Source organism: Mus musculus, chromosome 11 (genome assembly GCF_000001635.26).
Source record: "Mus musculus strain C57BL/6J chromosome 11, GRCm38.p6 C57BL/6J".
NCBI lineage: Eukaryota > Metazoa > Chordata > Mammalia > Rodentia > Muridae > Mus > Mus musculus.
In genome coordinates, this window is record NC_000077.6 from 12,422,063 (window position 1) to 12,434,656 (window position 12,594).

Here is a 12,594-nt window from a genome sequence, read left to right on the forward strand (position 1 = left end):
AGTGGCCTTAAGCCTCATAACCAATAGCACTCTGACAACCCACTCAAGAAAATCCACAAGGCAGAACCTCAGGGGCAGGGCCACATTACCTTTGGTCATGTTCTCACCTTTAACATCCCTTGGTGGCTCAAAGCTAGTGACATCTGTATCCCTGCACCTCCCAGGGACTTCAGAGTAGAGTTGGTACAAAATTTGAGAAAGGAGATGGTCCCCAACCACTGACTCCTGCCCCTGTTTCTGGTCCATAGACAGATCACCACCAGTATTAGGGCAGAATGCTCATTAGCTAGTGGCTGGAGAGCACAGATGAGACAGTGTGTCCCCAGTTCTGGGAACAGAGCTTATCTCAGTCCAAGGAGGAGAGGAGAAACTGTGACCCAATTAGGGTCACCTATGTATGAAATTCTGTTCTTTTAGAGATCTAGACTTTCTGCTCAGAGCAGAAGGATGGGGAATGAAGGCAGGTACTCTCAGCTGAGGTTGCTTGGGCAATATTTTTTTTCTTCCTGTAATTTCCCTCCCTATTATGGCTCTCCAGCTTCAACCTCAAGCTCAAATTTTCCATAGACTAATATAGTCTATGTTGACACATCATAACCATAAGATAAAATGTACATCCACTAATGCAACCTAAGGAAACAGTATCTTTGCATCTTTAATAAAAACCAGGAACATGTGGGATTCAGTCTACCCATGGTTCCATCTATATTTTGATTTACAATGTCTTTCCCAGTAATTTACAACGCTGCAAGCCTTCTTGAGTTAATATAGTATTTAGCATTTTATAGTCACAAGACACCACGACAAACTGTAGCATTTCAGTTACCTATTGATACATGCTGTGGAACTATTTCAATTTGGTAATTAACAACCTGTATATGAGCAAATTAATCATAAAATATTAATTATTATTTTCTGTAACAGAAACAGATTGAAATGTAATTCTTATCATAAGCAAAAGATTTATTTAGGACATGTATTAGTATTATTGTTGTTGTTGTTGTTGTTGGTTGCTTGCTTGCTTGCTTGCTTTAAAGATGAACCAGAGTTACTTTAAAGAACAAAGTGAGAAGAGAGTTTTCTGCTGGGTGCTTGCCAGCCCTTTTGCACATAGGATTCTAGAGCGAAGATTCCCATCCTCCCAAGTCCAAATGGAGAGAGATCTGGCCAAAGCACCTAACTGTGCCTATTTTACAATTTGCCTCTGAGTGCTGGAGAGTATAAACTATGGAGAATTATGTTTTTATTCAGATAGTGAAACTTAGTTGCCTTGGGAGGAATATGGAAAAGCAAATTTGTGAAATTGATGGAAATGGAGGACCAAAAAGTAAGTCCCATTTTATATGCCCTATTATACCATTGCAACCTACTTTCATCAGTTTCTTAGTTTCAACCAGTGATTTATTACACACCTAAATTAAATAACACAGTTAAATTAAAGACATAGTCCAAGCCAGCTGGGACTATGGAGTGAGATTCTGCCATAAAGTTACCATCATGATAACAATCATCACTATTCCTTCATTTCCTTAAAATTGACTTTCCAGGATAAGACTAATATAGAAAACAGTCTGTCTACTTAGGGTAAGCCTTTTAATCTGAGGGCTGTTGTCCAGTTTTCCACAATAACCCCAGGAGTCTATCCACTCCAAGGACAAAAGCCATTCTGTCTGGTTCACCAAGCATAGTCCACATCACAATTGCATTTGAAAAGGCATTATGCCTCTACTTCCATTCCTGTATATTTAATTAAGTATAAGTCATGGGCACTTTATTAGTATAATGTGAGCATTACAAAATGTATATAGAATAGATCCCTGGGGGGGCTGGTGAGATAGCTCAGTGAGTAAGAGCACCCGACTGCTCTTCCGAAGGTCCAGAGTTCAAATCCCAGCAACCACATGGTGGCTCACAACCATCTGTAACGAGATCTAGCGCCCTCTTCTGGAGTGACTGAAGACAGCTACAGTGTACTTAGATATAATAAATAAATAAATCTTTAAAAAAAAAAGAAGAAGAAGAATAGATCCCTGGAAAGAATAACAGTAAATATTTTCTTGCTGGGATCACAAGGCGCAGTCAAATTTGCCATACTATCACCTGGTAGAACCCAGCTCAAACAAGAAGTAAGGAATCCATGCTTGGGTCTTGTGAAATGACAAGGAACATACAACTCTCTTCTCTCTTCCCCTCCTTGCCAGTGACAGGACATGAGTGTTCCATCCCTACTAGCACAGTCCAGAAAGCTGCCAGTCCTCTCGGCAACCCCCAGCTGGAGGTGTGCTCTTGGGTATGTACAGTGGGTGCAGGAAAGGAGGGGGTGTGGTGCTGCAAGGAACTGCTGGTCACGGTTTAGGAAGAGAAGGAATGAGATGCAGCCATCACCCAGAGCCACTTGCTGGCCCACTTGGCAGGAATGTGAGGCATGTATTCAAGCCTGGGTGTTGCCTTCCCAGATAGGGTGGAGACACAGTGAGGAAGAGGTGCCATGGTAGTCTCACCCCACTCCTAAGGCTTACCTCTTCCATGCTGCATTCTCAGTAAAGAGACAAGACCTGCTTAGTTTATTTAAGGCATGGGAGAATCTGAGGGCTGTTATCAACCCTTTCCATGTTTGCTTATCCTTTCAATTAGAAAATCAGTGTTCAGTTTTACCAACTCTCCCCGCCTGTCCTGTCTCTGAGGCTGAAGAACTCGGGAAGAAACACACGTACACACACACCGAAAATTCTAAGATAGTTGAAGGCTGTCAGAATAAAGGTAGAAAATGCCCATGGCAGCTTCTCCTCCCTTCTTCAAGTCAGCAGAATGAAAATATGAGGCGCCTAATCCTTTCCAAAATACAGGTTTCTGTCTGGAATCTTCTTACACAGCTCGCTTCCGACGTAGACTTGTATTAATGTACCTGTGTTGTTACTAATATGCTTTTCCTAAGCACAGCTCGAAATGGGAGCATATTTGCAATGCCCAACAAAATACACAGGGGATTGATTGAAACAAAATAAAATATATCCTTTTTAGAAGGGAAGAGGAAGCTGAAATGTTTCTTTATTCAGCTTAAAGATACCAAAGCTCTGTGCCAGGACCAGCTCTGAGGTGGTGAGGAGAAGTCGTCCATTCAAAAGAACTTTCAAAAGGAGGTTCATTCCAAACTCACAGATTCTTGGATTTAGTTCCAAATTCCCTCAATATGCCCATTCATTGCCATATTTAATATGTGCTTGCTGTGTGCCAAGCACTGCTTTCAGGAGTCCTGTGGGGAAGTGATGGTAAGAAAGCATAGCCTGAGTTCCGACAGAGGGCATAAACATCTGGCATGCTTACACCTCAGACAGGATTAAGGGAGCCAATGCCTTTTGCTGAACAAGCAGGAGATCATATAAATGCAAATACCCCTAGGAGAGATGGTATGCACACATAAATTTAATAATCCACTGTCAGATCTTAATCTTCAAAATGGAGTTTAATAGTCTATTTCTCTAGAAAACAGTTGTGCTAACAGGTCAGAGGATAAATATGGAAACTAAAGCTTTAAACGGGGCAATCTGAAAGATTCAAAAGGCTATTTCCCTCAATGCTAATTTGATAACAAATTTACTAGAGAATTACTAAGCATACAAAACACATTTTATTATCTAACTTTTAAAAACATTTTAGAAACGTTAAGCTGGTGGGTAAGATATCTCAGTCAGTTAAAGTGCTTTTTGCAAAAGCATGAGGACCCACTTTTAATCTCCACAACATGCTGTCAAGAAGGCCAGGCATGGTAGTAACTTTGTAATCCCAGAATTGGGGAATAGAGACAGGCAGATCTCTGGGCTTGGCCAGTCAGCTAGCTTAGCACAGGTGATGAGCTCCTGGCTAATGCAAGACTGTCAAAAAAGTCGAGTGCTCCCGAGGAACGGCACCCAAGGCTGACCTCTGCCTTCTACACACATGTGTGCAAATAAGCACCCACATGCATATGCACATATACACAGAGAGAAATATGCTTGCTCCCAACACACAGGGCTGAAATCTTAAGAAGTTGTTTTTGTTAAATTTATTTGTATAGACAAAATATGGGAGCTAGAAAATGTGGACAGGCTGGCCTTTCTCTGCAGTGAGGACTGAACTGCTGCTGTGTAGCCTTCTAGTCAGCCTCACAGCACAGAGCTTCAGCTCTGACCCCCTGCACAGGCAGGGCTGCACACTGGGGTTGGGCCCTTCTGTGTTGTAGCTGCAGACCTTCTTGCAAACACAGGTTCTCCAGCAGAATATGTAAAAAGCATCTTTGTTAGTGTAATGCCTACTTGAGAACCACTAGAAAGCAGGCTCTAAGGAGATGTCAGATTGTCTCTGCATCATAGGCCTAACCTCAACCTTCTGTCTTTAACACCTAAATTTTGGTATTTAGCACTCTGAAGAAGACATTTCCTAAAAGAGAACATGGATGGTGAGGCAAGCAAAGGTGCTTGCTACTTGAGTTCCATCACTGGGACCCATGTAAAAGTGGAAGAGAACCAACTGCACAAGGATGCCCTCTTATCTTCACATGGACACACGGTACTACACATACACACACATGCACACAAGAATAAATAAAAATTTAAAGGAAGAAGACATACAAATGGTAGTAGGTGTATACAAGATGTTCAAAAATTTCCCAATTTCTCAACATATAACCAACCTAAAAATGACTTTTACATTTCTGAAAACGATTGGTGAAAAAAACAAGAGAACAATATTTCCTAGTACTTATTTCAAGAAACTCAAGTTCCTCTGCCCATAAACAAAGCAGCATGGGAACCCAGCCACAGCTCATTTACGAAATGCTCAGTGGCCTTGGATATCATGGCAGAGCCAAGGAGCCCTTCAAAGACAGACGGCCCACAGAGCTGGAATCATTTACCATCTGACCCTCTGCCAAAGTGCTTGCTGACTGCTGCCCTGCAGGGCAAAATCCAAACGCTGTGTATGGAACTCAGGGAGTTCCAAGATGTGGGCTGTGTATCTTCTTGTGAGCCATGTCCTCAGCTCTTGCTATGAAACTTCCCCTGGACACCATGTGTGTAGCGCCATATGTCCAGGCTCCTTTAGAAACCTGACTGTGAGGTGAGGACATCGTCACTAAAAGCCACCTATGACATTCCAAACTGCTTAGGCCAGGCGTATGATAGCTAGTGCATTAAATAATTTTACAGAACATGATAGCTGTAAAGAGGGACTAGAAGTCTTTTTTTTAAGTTCTTTTTATTAAAAGACTTTATAGTGGCATCGCTCGTTAAACATTAATAATAACCTGGGTTTTAATTTTATTTTTACTTAATTTTCATTACATTTAAAAAACTGTGTGTACATGTGTGTCTGTACATGTTCCTGAGGGTGTATACATACATATATGCAAGCATGTGTGTACCTGCATGTACCGGTGGCCAGAGACCAAAGCTAGGAGTTTTGCTCAATCGATCACTATGTATTTTTAGACAGTTTATTATTGAACATGGTTTGTTTTTTGTTTGTTTGTTTGGTTGGTTGGTTTTTTTTGTTTTGTTTTTTTTGTTTTGTTTTTTTTTGGTTTTTCGAGACAGGGTTTCTCTGTGTAGTCCTGGCTGTCCTCACAAGGCGTGTACTACCACGCTCGGCGAACATGGGATTTTTTAAATTAAATTTAGCAATACTAGCTGTCCAGGAAGACTCACGTTTCCTGTCTCAGCCTCTTTAGTACTAGTATTACAGCTGTACACTACCAGTAGAAGTGGTTTTTTCAACAAATGCTTCATTTCAATGTTTACAGCAAACCTCAGAGAGCTGCTAAAATTATAAACAAGTGAACAGATGTTCCCGCGGGTCACAGAGAGGGAATGGAAAGAGACGAATGGTACAAAGACTGATCTCAGATTTTACCTCATGAGTTATAGTTCTCAGGTGCGCTCAGAGACCTACAGACATGTATTCTGGGCATGGCTCTCTATCAAAAGGCTGCCACATCCTTGTAAATGCACTGAAAACTGACTCATTTCAGAGAGTTCCTGTTAACACAGAGAGGGACTAAAGGGCCCTAAGCTGTCTATTTCAGGTGTGCACAGCCCACTCAAGCTGAGACTTTTATACTTGACTATGGAGTCTAGCCTGGTAAGGTTTCACAGCTCAGAGGTAGGGTATAAGTCACAGACAAGCTGATCCAGTGCAGCATCCTTTTCCTCAGCTCTCTATTACTTTCGCTCTGAAGAAACCAAAGTTACATTTCGATGAAGGTAAGAAGTAGAAATAGCCTGTTAACCCTTCTACCAAAGGTAAAATAAAACTATTTTAATTTGAAGTTTCAAAAACAAAATTCAGATTACTGAGAACAAATTAATTCAGGAAAGAGACTAATTCAAAAATCACTTAGTTCTACCCTAAATCCTAAAATATCCGTGAATATTTCCTCCCTTGATAACTAAAATATCTCATAGGCATGAGCTGTGTTAGCCGGGTGAGAAGAGGCCAGGTAATCCCACATATGCTGTCTTTAGGTCCTTCTCTCTATAACCTGTCTCCAGAGTCCTGAGATGTCTAAACAAAAACCCAAATGAGGCCTGTGAGCTCGAAAGGCTATTCACAATCCACTGCCTATAGGAAAGAAGAGATGCCATGGGACCCCTTTCCTCCATGTGTTTCCATTATGGAATGCCACATGAGCAACAATGGAAGCAATAACCAAAATATGTGCCTGCTTTGATGTTGGATGGTAACCAGAAAAGCCACCTCAAAATACAATGCTATCTACTGTCAAGGTGCCTGAGTTAAGACAAGAAATACCACTATCACAAATTTTCCATTTATCATAAAAGAAACTGGTACCTACAGTGACATCCTGAGAAAATCCTTGCAGATGCTGGGTCATGAGAAAACTGGATCACACTCACTCTTCTTCTACGGGCCTCCACTTAAAGACAAAAAACTGTTCTTCTACGCTCAGCTCCTCCTATCAGAGGGGCTGGGCAGCTCATCTGCTGCATATTTATAGTGGCTGGGTCTAGCAGGCATTTAAAGATTGAGATTCTAAATCAGAATGGCAAGCTTTGCCAGAGAGACAAACTAATTTTACCTCCTTGGAAACAGTTAACGTGCCTAAATTGTCTGATAATCAAAAACAATTCCTAAAATACTCAGTCACTTCAGTGGTCTTGGAATTCCAGCATCTCATAAAACCTATTTTAGATGTTTATTTTTAAGTGTCACTGAACCATACCAACCCCTGCATTCAGCAATTCCTTTTTCTGGTGACACCTACCACACCTGTTTATGATTGGGCCTTGTGCTAGTCAGTTGCTTTGATTTGTTTTACTTTTATTTTGGTTTTGCTTTTTGGTGATACATGCTACTGCCATCAGACAAGGAAAAAAAATCAATTAAGGAATTGCCCACATCAGATTGACCTGGAGGCAAATTTATGGAGCTTTTTTTTTTTTTTTGACTAATGTTTGATGTGGGAGGATCCAGCCCCCTGTGGATATTGATACCCCTAGGCAGGTGGTCCTGAGGTGTACAAGAAAGCAAGCTGAGCAAGCCATAGGGACCAAGTCAGTAAGCAACATTCTTCCATGGTCTCTCGGTTCCTGCCTACACATTTATGCTTTGGTTTCCTTCAATTACGGACTATAAAATCCATAAGCTAAAATAATCTTTTTACTCCATGAAGCTGCTCTTGGTCATGGTAGTTATCATAGCAACAGAAAAGCAAGCTAGGTCAGGCCTTGTGAAAATAACAGTCTTCCTTGGCCACTTGTTCATGGGTTTCGTCCTTTCCCTCGTAGCATAAGGCAGTAGTGGGCTCTTTCACAGTGGCAGTTTTTCTATTCCTTGATCTGGGCATTCCTCTCCTCTCCTTGAAGAACCCACTTTGCCTGAAACTCACTGTCATGTTGTATCTTCTTGCCCCTTTCAATACAAGAGGACTCCAATTCACACTCGACCTTGTCTTCCTATCTTCTGTCAGACCAAATAAATACACCCCTCAACTCCCTGACTGTGCCTCAGACAAGAATTACCACTAGAACAACAGCCTTTCTCACCCAATATCTAAGTCACCCCAGGCCGGAGGGTGGCATCTTTTCTGCCCATGGTTATTACTTCTACACCCTCAAATTCCTTTTTATTGTTTTGCTTTAGTGTCACAAAGGACTCCAAACTGTTTTCCATGTCTTATTCCCTTGCTTTCAAACAAAGGAACCAAGTTGAGACCATTAATTATCTGTGAAAGAAAGGCAGAAATAAGCCACTGAGAGGGGTTGTCTGGTGCCAAGCACACTAGACAATTCTTACATCTGTGTGGTGACTTACTCTTGGGAACGCTCAACCGACAAAGCCCCACTAAAATCTGCCACTCAGCATGCTTCCTGCACAGGCTCAACACGATCTTTGTCTTACACAGTGGAGGACTCTTAAAAGTAAACATCTTTCATGTAGGAATTCCAAGTTCAGGGGCTCCCTGCCTCCAACAACTGATTCATTCTAGAAAACACTAGTTTAAATCTTTGTTACTCTGTCATGGTGTGAAATGCCAAGGCAGTATTTTGACACATTGTTAATAAAAAGAATTCTTTTCTGACACCAATAATTTGACTTAATTCGAAGGTCTGCATGTTAATTATGAGGTTTTGTCTGAAAGGAGAAACACCCATGGTGATAACAACTTAAAATATAAACAATCTGGTTTGAACTCTTGGCTGTCTGAGAGCCCACTTCATCAGGGACTGAACCATGAGAAAAGACACAGACAAGGCTGAAGAGAATAGCAGGGAGGGGAGTGACAGGGCACATAAACTGCTAGATTACAACTCCATGCCAGATACTTGAGAGCAATACCAGAAGCCTGCTCACAAAGAAAGGGGGCACAAGGGCAGCTCCAGTGAGAACCAGACTGAAGAGTAAATTCCTTGGGACACTATGCACATGTAAAACTGAATCAGCAGGCAAACACAGCAGCCTTTACCTACCTACCTTCCTTCCTCCCTTCCCTTCCTTCCTTCCTCCCTCCCTCCCTTCCTCCCTTCCTTCCTTCCTTCCTTCCTTCCTTCCTTCCTTCCTTCCTCCCTTCCTTCCTCCCTCCCTCCCTCCCTTTCTTTCTCCCTCTCTCTCTCTCTCTCTCTCTCTCTCTCTCTCTCTCTCTCTCCCTCTCCCTCTCCCTCCCTCTCTCCCTCCCTCTCTCTCTCTCTCTCTCGTTCTCTCTCTTCCTCCCTCCCTCCCTCCCTCTCTCTCTCCCTCCCTCCCTCCCTCCTCCTCCTCTTCCTCCTCTTCTTCAATTAGGACATCTTGTAGCTGCTATTTGGGAACTACTGCTTTTAGATCTGCCAGGGCAGGGTGACATGATATGCAGAGTTCTGGCCCTGCTCTCCAACTGGGTCATATATTATTCCAGGGTTCTGGCCTCTACAGTCCAAGTGGCCACATGTCTTTGTACAGCATATGTGCCAAGAGAGACAGGATGAGAATAAGACCCCATCAGAACAAGAAATGCGTTCAATGATGGAGAAAAGACCATGTAGGAAACACAGAGAGAAAAAGACACCCAAGCATATCTGCCACACAATGCACACTGGCCCATGAGCCATTTTGAGATAGACATAAGTGTTCTCAGCTCTCAGCATCTATTAGAGTTACCGGGAAACTTAATTACAGATGCCCAGGGTGCCAGGCAGCCCACAGGCAGCATGCTCAATGCCAAGTACTCAGGAAGAACCTCAACATCCCACCTGGCTGACCACCTGGCTGACCTCTCCTACTGATAGCGTCCCCCACCGAGAAGGCTAGCAACTGTAGCTTCTGCCTTCCAGTAGAAAGACATGGCTGGATGACCCACACTCATCCACAGGACCTTCTGAGCTTATTTATAAGGTCTCTGACCCCATCAATTCATTGTTTTGGAGAAAATGAAGAATGGGACTCCTTGGCCTGTTACAACTTCTAGATAACTCTGGGTCCTAAAGCTATAAGAAAGGGGAGGATGGCTCAAACTTCAGAGAAAGGAAGCGCTACCCATGGTAGTTGCTGGGTCAGGGCAACCCCTGCCTAGTGATGTCATACACTCAGTCACAGATGGACAGTCACCTTGCCCTCAGAGCATGCTGGTGCTGGACTTTCTCACCAATCTTGCCAGCAGTGACTCTCATTTTGTCATCCAAGCCTTCAGAAAACTTCAAAGACCATCAGAAAGCCAGAGACCACCCAAGCCTAGCATGCCCCTGCAGTGAACCCTGGACGAGGGTGAGGGGCTGTGATGGAACCTGAGAATGGACATAAGAAGAGGCAAAGGTGTTAAGTTGGAAAGGTCAATGGAATAGTTAAGTGGGGAGGAAGATGCCTCCAGAGGAGGACAGTTTCAGGTCAAAAGAAGACCAGTGTAAACCAAGTCTTAAGGGCACGGAGGCCCAGTGCCCAAGGAAGAACTTGGCCTGCACCACAGAGCAGAAGGTAACATCTGAGGCTTATACATAAGCAGTAGGACTTGGTTAGTATGAGCTATAAGATACAGCAGAGGCCCTGACCCTCCAATGTCCAACAAGCACACATGGAGGGAAGCTGAAGCAGGTACTGTAAATACCCTCCTGGTCCCTGCCTGTTACCAGATTGTACAAAGGCAGCAGCTAAAGAACAGGACTACAGGCCCAGCATCTGTCCTAGTGCAGGATGAGATGCTCTTGCCAAGGCCCAAGAATATAGCCCTGTCTCTTCTATGATGGCCACAGATGCTCTGGAGTTCAAGTCAATGCCATGTTATGCCTTACATAACTAAAATGCCAGCTATGCTCTTACAAAGCTGGGGTCAGTCAGCCAAGAACAGACCCTACCTCAGCACTTTCCCACAACTTGAATGATGCAATGATATTTAACTTAGCAGCACTGGGTTTTACTTCGGAGCCCAGGATTGTCTGATATCTGTGGACAGGCCAGCAGAAGCCTACACACAGCTACTCCCCATCCAGCCACTCCATGGGGGACAAAGCCCTGTCATCTGTACAATTTCCAAAGAGAACAAGAAGAGGAAGAGTTTTCAAGAACTTTCTGCCCTAGGGATGCTGATGAAAGTAACTGATAAGGACATGTCTCCAACCTCTAATTATATGGATGTTTTTATATCTAAAACATTCATGGGAATATGTGTATGAGGTGCATGGTAATGTAAGGTACTGAGATCAGCAAAACTGTCAGTATTTTAATTATAAAAAACAGAATGTTTATATTGATATAAGATTTTTACCTATCAAATATCCCAAAGAACAGTTTCAGAACTCGGTGTAACTTTGATGTATCAGTACAATCACAGCATTGGAGAAGAAATCAGCCTTTCCTTAAAGGCCTCTCCTCCCTTTCTACCTCTGCTCTTTCTTTGAGGAACAATAGTTTAGGAGGGTGAAGGGAAGGTTGGCCTGGCTGAGGGGCTAGATACACAGGAAACTTAGAAATCCATGGAAAGGACTAGGAACTCAGCGCCAGGGAATGAGTTATAAATATGGAGTGTGGGAAGGCTGGGAGGGGCATGGTGGGCCGGGAAATGTATCGATGATCTCTTCTTAAGTATATCTTACTCCTAGATAAACAGGAGTGTGTGTGTGTGCATGTCACGCACACTTGAACAGACACATGGGACAATGAGAAGCGGGGGAGTGTCAGAAAATTATAAACATGTAAGCAGCTGGACTATATATAAAGGGGGTGCACTGTGACTCTGTCTGTATCTGTCCTAATTGTATTTAAATATTTCTGATGTATAAGCTAAAGCATTTAAGAGGAACTCAAGAAGCTTTATTAAGCAATTTAATTATTTTCCAAAGAAGTTTTGGTCATGTTTTAAAATTTTAACTGTATGTATACATGTTGTTTTTGCTCATTTTCTCTAGATAAAATAATTATTATACATATATGAATATGCTTTCTATCCCCATGAGTTGGTCTTCCGTAATAAGATTCTGTAGCCATAGCTAATTTCCCTTTGTGGCCTGCCATATCAAAACACTGATAATCAACCCAGAGGAGAGGAAGCTAGGCTGACAGGACAGAATGGCCGTTTCTCTCAGTGCTGAAGGCCCAGTGCAAGAGGAAGAGTATAACCTCAGTGGACACAGTCTCACACCACTCGCCAAGATGCTCTCTACAACTGAAACCCAATTGCAAAGGAAAATTAGTCTTTTCCAATAGAGTTTCACTGAGTATATTAACTATACTACAGGGCAGGTTCCATGCCCAGAAGTACATGATCAACACAAAGCAAATTCAATGATACTTTTGTAGACCTTTTGTCTCATATGACTTCGTTAGGGCATTTTTTTTCTTTTCGGTCCTATTGGTCCATTGCTTGTATATTTTGGTTACTGATTTTTAAATTTCATTTATTTACTTACTTACTTATTTATTTTGTTGTTATTTGTTTGCTTGATTTTTAATGAGAGAAAGAAATTAAGCAGAGTTGGGTTCTGAGTACAGAGGCAGGGATGTTCTGGAAGAAGTTGGGACAGAAAAGCAGGATCACAATATGTTGTACGAAACTTTATCAATAAAAATGTGGAGGCTGCTGCAGGAAATTACACCATAGCCACTAAGGAGGCAGCACGCTGACCAATGAGAATGGAG

The 12,594-nt window shown here is 42.5% G+C and overlaps 1 protein-coding gene across 12 annotated transcripts in view; it reads right to left on the reverse strand.

Moving 5' to 3' along the window:
- Cobl (cordon-bleu WH2 repeat) overlaps window positions 1–12,594 on the reverse strand; it is a 228,347-nt gene that overhangs the window by 185,387 nt on the left and 30,366 nt on the right. The window contains exon 1 of one of the 12 annotated variants that reach the window (XM_011243652.3): window positions 6,830–9,003. The exons of the other annotated variants lie outside the window; for them this stretch is intronic. Coding sequence (XP_011241954.1) covers window positions 6,830–6,837 — 8 coding nt within the window. The 5' untranslated portion in view covers window positions 6,838–9,003. Of the gene's footprint in view, window positions 1–6,829; window positions 9,004–12,594 lie in introns of those variants that run through there. 12 annotated transcript variants of the gene reach the window in all.